This window comes from Olea europaea, unplaced genomic scaffold, assembly GCF_002742605.1.
Source record: "Olea europaea var. sylvestris unplaced genomic scaffold, O_europaea_v1 scaffold2900, whole genome shotgun sequence".
Lineage (NCBI taxonomy): Eukaryota > Viridiplantae > Streptophyta > Magnoliopsida > Lamiales > Oleaceae > Olea > Olea europaea.
In genome coordinates, this window is record NW_019247562.1 from 1 (window position 1) to 7,398 (window position 7,398).

The 7,398-nt window shown below is 34.5% G+C and overlaps 1 protein-coding gene across 1 annotated transcript; it reads right to left on the reverse strand.

The window, feature by feature from the left end:
* Positions 1–1,865: 1,865 nt before the first annotated feature.
* On the reverse strand, positions 1,866–4,461 carry LOC111384364. Its single transcript, XM_023008639.1, has 2 exons — positions 4,045–4,461; positions 1,866–3,884 (listed from the first exon to the last, which is right to left on the reverse strand). Exon 2 carries the CDS (start codon positions 3,850–3,852, stop codon positions 2,182–2,184), a length of 1,671 nt encoding a protein of 556 aa, XP_022864407.1. The 5' UTR covers positions 3,853–3,884; positions 4,045–4,461; the 3' UTR covers positions 1,866–2,181.
* Positions 4,462–7,398: the final 2,937 nt, after the last annotated feature.

The following is a 7,398-nucleotide window of genomic DNA, read 5'->3' on the forward strand; positions in this document are numbered from 1 at the left end:
TTTTTTTTTTTAAAATTAAAAAAAAAAAAAAAAAAATTATTATTATTAAAATTTTTCGAGCCTCAATGAAGCACATATCTATCGATTATCATCTCTTTTGGATTCAATAAGTAATTTTTTGTTCTCTTACGTCTCCATCAAATATCAGTTAGCAAACACTTTTACAAAGCTACTATCATCCTCAACCTTTTGTTCATTTAGAATTAACAGTGTTGTATCCAAAGGAAGTAGTGCCTTGTCAGGATATGGTAATGGACAACTATGACAACAAATCAATCAAAAGGATGACGTTCACCCTTGTAGGATTCTATTTTAGGATAATGCTGATGGTGTACACACAGCCTTACACCCCCCTCATATGGAGGGGGGCTCACGAATATTTTATTACATGTGGACCTCCTTCCATGTGAGCGGGGTGTAAGGTTATGTGTACATCATTGTGTACACACAGCTCTATTTTATCTTTATAACTGTATAGAACGATAGATTACAAAACTTTATCCTTATCTAATTGTTAGCTCTTGTTTGGGCTCCATTGAAATGAACTTTTGAAGCAAAATATATTTTGAAATAGCATTTTTTGTTTTTTTAAAGAATGTGGTTAAAAAACGTGTTGTTGACACACTAAAAATGCAGTCCAAATCGAATAGCCCAAAGAATAAAGCTCAATTGGACAATTCATGATAAAGGCCCAAATAGAGTTATTAATGAATACAATAGAAGCCCACGAACGCGGTAACATCATCGCCCAAACTTGCAAGACACCCAAAATCTGAACGAATGAAGTGCATTGCAGTCGTCCAGAGTTATGACCCTGTTCTCGCACAAAATTTCGAATCGCCCAGAATCTTCGCAAATATAATATGTTATGGTTATCTAAAAGTACAGTTATCGAAGCAATTATTGAGTAATCTTATCACGTTCTACGATTCAAGGAGTTCAGTTGAAGACGATTGAGCGACAAAGAGTAGTGGTAGCAGTTAGAGACGACAGTTCCACGATAAGTTGGCCACCATGAAGAAAGTGGGCAGTTATAAAGCAATTAAGCGGTTTCTAAACGGTTGATCATGAAAAGATCATCAAGAGAATATAAAAGGAAGAAAAAGCATAGAACAAAGGACCCCGAATCAAGCACTCTCAAACAGAGAATATGTAATTTCAATTTCTTGGTTTAGACTTAAAATATTTCTTTTCAGTACTCGTGTGCTTGCGTCTGCGCCCCTTGGAGGCATTATGTTTAAGTGCTAATTGTAAAGTCATCGTCAATAAAACGTCCATTTTTGAAACTTTGTCTCAAAAGATTTGTTCCTTACACAATCGTCTGATCCCTTTTTAATTGTTAGCGACAACCCGCGCGAAACACATGTAATATTATTTTATTTAAGAATGTACGGTTGAAAAAAATGCATTTTAAGTAATATGGTCATAGTCATCATCTCGTTGTAACTATTATAAATAGTGGTCCACATTATAGTGAAGGACAATGCTATACCTACAAAATGTTTTCACATATTTTTTTGACAGATAACACATGTTGCAGTTTCTTTGGAAGATGAAAAACTAGGGCATGAGTAGCCTTATTAATTTGTAGTAGAAAAAAAAAATATTGGATTTTTGTAGTTGCATGGTCTCCTTAGATTGAGTTGTAGATTTTGGGCGACATTACTCTGTATATTTAGTCGATGAAATTAATAGATATTTTAGTTTCGCGAGACTATCTGCTATTTTTACCAACTACAGTTATCTTATTCGACAGTTTTTGCCAAATACTATTTGTTGCAAAAACTGTCATGCAATACTGATAGAAAACTTATACTAACAGTGCAATGAACAAGATCCTTTGTACCAAAATATAACAATGGAGATGGAAAAAACCTCTATGATTTTGAAAATTGAGAAATGGGTTTCGTTTGTCCATGTTTTTAATTGACATCTACAAATCTTAACCAGTACAATCACAAAACTAACACAACATACCAAACGGAACATGAAGCAGAGAAGCAATTTGTTTTCTGCAAAATCGTAAACTAGATATCATCAACTGCGGTATACTGTGTCTGTGACAGGCGCAAAACAATTCTTGATAGCAAGAAAGACTTTGCGAATCAGACTATTTTGATTGTGAATACAGACAACTGTTAAAACAGGCGAACAACATATGTGAAACAATGAATGGCACTATTAACCTGCTGAGCACATATTGATCCCGTCCTTACAATCGTTAGTCAAGTTGTAGAACGTCTCTACTCGTGTCTTTGCTCTATAAAGGACCTCAGTATCGACTTCAACTCTCATGTAGCCGTCAAACTCAACAGGGCGACCACCATTCAGAATTCTCGTCTCATTGTACCACTCACTCGTGTTTCCCCATAAATACTTGTAATCATCAAGCAAATGAATTTTGTAATGAGATCTCAACTTATCAAAGTAATTGTAGAATGGTTCGTTGGTGGCAATGTACAAATTTCTCCAAGGTTCAATCATCCCTTGAAGCTTAGTAACAAGGGCATCGGGTGATGTATCGGCATCCAAATTAGGCCACAGCCCCTTATTCTGTGCTTTCTCTCCTCTTACCACGTGAACTGCATCAAAATCCCAGTCCATGCTCCCACTAATAGCAGAAACTATGTTCATTAATCTCTTTGATTTCCAAATCGCATGCCATGGCCTTTCAATATATTTAGCTGTCGGACCTTCACAAACCCTGTACCAATAGTTTTCCGGCTCGGGAGCGTCAAATTGCCTCCATATGATCGAGCTTTTGTCTTTCCTTAATTGCATTGGTGTCACCTTATAGCTTGCAACCTTTCTAACTGGAATTTTCGTTTTATGAGTCTTGTCCCATCTCTTCCAATCTCTGAGAAAATCACCTTCATCGACAACAGAAGATACTTCTTTCAGATGTTCAAAATCAAAATAGAATCGAAAATCTTTTCCTTCCTCGTCCTTGTTGCTTTGTGTATAAGTTGATGCTAGACAAATGCTCAAATCCATAACAAATGTACGATTCAAATACTGGGCCTCACCAAGGGCACACAAGAAGCTCCAAAGATAATGATTCATTCCTTTACAATAGTCTCCTCCTCGTGAATAGTACAAGTACTTCCCCTTTCTAAATGCTGAATCTGATCCCAACACAGGAATTGTATCATTGATCTCATTGTCTAGCACTGATGGAGCAATTTTAGCCTTTTGATCATTTCCAGTGGCACTAATTCGACTCCTTGGACGGCGTGCATTCAAACCAGAATGCCATCGTCCTGGATGAATCACCTTGTAACTACAATCATCCTTAAAGCCCACCTTAAACCTCCGGAAATCCCTATACTTTCTCCAAGACCTCTCTTTCTTGTTCCTGAACCTCCACGCCACGTCACATTCATCAGGTTTCGATCCATTCACTGGTGTTTGATAATCCAAAAACACAATTGACTTAAAAGTCCTCAAATTAAACCTCTGGATAGCAATTAAAACCCTAGGATCTGAACAATTGACTACATTCACATCTCCGCAACCCAATTTCAAGGTCAAATTTTTCTCAAGTTCCTCTTCGGATTTCTCAATAGAAGCTTCAGTAATCGGGATCAACGATCCTGTAGGCGATGACACTGGCACAATGCCAATGTCCTCGCCCGTTTTAAGGACGGAAGAATCCGTCTTGAAAGTGGCATTTTCTACCTCTGTGAAGACCTTGGTCAAAGCTCTAGAGGACTCCCACGGATCCGGAGGTTGGTATGTGATTGCAATTACAGTAAATATAAGGACTGAGAACACAAATACTGAGAAACAGACATTGCTTATCAGCTTAATTAAGTTTTGCCCAATGGGATCTGTAGGATTCAGTTCTTTCATTTACGCAGAGCTCTAAAACCTTTGAATTCAAACTGAGTTCAGCAAAATTGTCAATGCAAATACATTAACTTCAGCTAAAGAACGGATCTTTGAGATTTAAATGAGGAAAACAACCAAATGGGATAGTAAAATTCATATAGAAACAATTGTATGCAATAGAATAATATTGAATTTACATAGCGAAGTCCTCACCTGATCTGAAATTGACCTCAAAGATTGAAGAAACGAATAAAATGGATCTTGGAATTGAGATTGGTATTAGGGGGTTTAATCAACAATCAATTGCGATTGACCCTCGTCTAAATTATTGAAAAAGATCAGATCTTGAACGGTAGAGAGAAAACTAGGAACTAGGGTAAAATACAATAATCCCAGATCCAGCTTGGCAATACACTTCAAGAATTAGACTGTAAGTTTGGATCTTCATTCTTGAAATTGTTAAATTGATGACGGTAATTTGTTTGGATGAAAGAAAAAGAGGTGAATAGAGTAGGGCTTTTGGTCAGAAAATTAGACTTGAAGAAACAACAATCCAGACAGGAAAAATAAAAGAAAATGGAGAGAGATTTCGAAAGATTTCTGCCTTCAATTTGAAGTTTTTTACGGTTAAAAAAAATAAAAAAAATAAATAAATAAATGAGAGAAATGTTTGGACTTGGAAGAAAAAAATATCGCTATGGTTTATTTGGTGTCCAGTGGCTGTCACCATAGTATCACCATGGCTTGTTGGGACTTAATGAACCGACAACAAAAGTAAGGGGGTGTTCTCTTTGTGTTTCAGTTTTGTGTTTTGAGTTTTGAATTCATTTTGAGTTTTGTATTTTGAGTGTTTGTTTTGAAATTGTTGAAAATGCGTTCTTTTTGTTAGTTTCTCAAAGCAAAAAAAATAATTTTTTTTTAAATTTTGAGAATCACCACAACCCCACCTCAAAACACCAAAAAAAAAAAAAAAATTAATTTTTATTTTTTTTTTTGAAATTTTGAGAATCACCACACTATCTCCTCAAACAAAAATTTTTTAATTTTTATTTTTTTTTGAAATTTTGAGAATCACCACACCCCCTCCTCAAAAAAAAAAAGAAAAAAAAAGAAGTGTTTCCCGCGTTTTCAATTTTTTCAAGTTTTACACTGAAAACGCCCAAAACGACAAAAAAGTCGTTTTGTGTTTTCTTCACAAATTTTTTTTCGTTTTCGAAAACATTTTCGAAAATTCGTTTTCGAAAACGGAAAAGAGAACACGTTTTCACCGTTTTGAAAAATCGAAAACAGAAAACGACCCGAAAACGGTAAAGAGAACAGGGCCTAAGTTTTTATAGATGTTCTGATCAATGGCAAAGACAGCATACAAAGAGTATAGATTTTTTTTTTTTTTAACAAGAAAATAATATATGATGGTATTTTTTTAATTCTTCTTTACAAATTTTCGTACTTCGAAATTGCCCNTTTTTTTTTTTTTAACAAGAAAATAATATATGATGGTATTTTTTTAATTCTTCTTTACAAATTTTCGTACTTCGAAATTGCCCTCATAATGATCACTTTATCAATTGTTAATTAAGTTGTCTAGACAACATTGCGAAGAGTAAAAATCTGAGAATAAATCACAATTATTTAAAACTAAAAGTAATGAAAAGGTAATGCAGTCATCCAATAGAACTAACGAAGTCCTACTCAAAACTCATGTGTACATTCCAGCCTACCCCATTGATCAATCCTACCTTTAGACAATGGAACAAATCTCCGACTGTGAGGACAACTGTCATCAAACTCTTTCCATTCATTCTCATTCCTTTCCCACCAAATCACTATGTCAATTCGCAACACCATCTTCCCGTGTGTTCTTTTCTTGTCAAGATCATAAACGGCGTGCTATTGTGCAAACCAATAAAATTTCTCCTTCATTTTTTGATTCAGTTTCTTGATTAGGGGATAATGAATTTTCATATTCCTCAGTAGATAGGAAAGTTGGAGAAATAGCTGTAAAACTCTGTAAATCTCATTTCCTGTGGTGTGAGAATTACAGGGTATTAATACAAAACCCAATCGTCAAACACAGAGATTTGAATATTACACTGATTTTGCCTCTAATCTAAACCATCCGGCATCAAGATTTCGACAATCTTAGACACAATCAAATGTACCCGTTTTATCATTGTTAAATCCGTCAAGGCTAAATGCCATTTCATCATTGCCCAACAATTGGACTGGAGTTTGCATGACAGCTCAATAGATCTCTATCTTGATGCCAGTGAAAATTAACTAGCATCAATGTTCAATAAGTGCAAACTTGATTTAAACTTGTTTTATAGGTTGTACCTTGGTTTCCATATTAGATGGATTGTATTGTGTAGGAATTTTCTCAAGAAGTAATGCTTCTTTAGAAATTGCATCTCTAATACGTGCAATTTAAAATCAACATGTTTAGTTCTTTCATGGAAAACAGGCTTTCTACACAAGTGTATTGCATTCTGACTATCACAATATACAATACAATTATTGGTTCTTTAAGTTCATTTATTTTAGTCAACAAACCTTTAAGCATAAAGCTTCCTTTTATAGCTTCAGTAGTAGCAACATATTCAGCCTTAATTGTGGATAGAGCAACAATTTGTTGAAGTTGAGATTTTCAACTAACGCAAGTACCACATAAAGTAAACATGTATATAGTTGTGGATTTCCTATTATCCCTGTCCCTCCAAAATCAGCATCTACATATCCTTTAAGTACAACATCCTCATTGCAGGCTTTAAAACATAGTCCTAATTGTGAAGATCCCATCAAGTACCTCAAAAGTCATTTTAAAGCAATCTAGTGTTCAGGGTCAGGATTGGCCATAAACCTGCTTATGGTATCAATAGCATAGGCCACATCAGGCCTAGTACATACCATAATGTACATAACATATCCTACAGCATCTGCATATGACACCTTTTTCCATATATATAATGTCAGATTCATCTACAAAGCATTGTTCTTTACTTAATTTAAAATGTCTTTCAAAAGTAAGGTAACAGATTTGGATTCATGCTGAGCAAATTTTGATAACACATTTTCCACACAAGAAATTTGTTTAAAAAGCAGCAATTATTTTTGCTTGTTTCTTCTAATATCCATATTTAAGATTTTTTTAGCATGATCTAAATCTTTCATTTCAAATTTAGAACACAAAGATCTTTTAATCTCATGAATGCATTTAATGTCATGTACAATCAGTAACATATCATCCACACATAACAACAGGTAAACAATCCCAGCATCATCATTATTTCTTTTAAAATATAGACATTAGTCAAATGAGGTTCTAATAAAGCCAATAGAAGAAGAAAAAAAGTGTCAAATCTTTTGTACCATTGTCCAGGAGATTGTGTTAAACCATATAAATATTTCTTTAATAGACAAACATGATCGGGTTTAAGTTTATTGATAAAACCCTATGGCTTCATAATATAGATAGTCTATCTAAGCCCTCATGCAAGAAAGCTATTTTAACATTAATCTGTTCTAGTTTAATGTCATAATGAGCAACAAGGGCCAGCATTACTTTAA

Excerpts from the sequence above, each read along its gene's own strand:
- LOC111384364 (XM_023008639.1), bottom strand. The coding sequence starts at position 3,852 with ATGAAAGAACTGAATCCTACAGATCCCATTGGGCAAAACTTAATTAAG.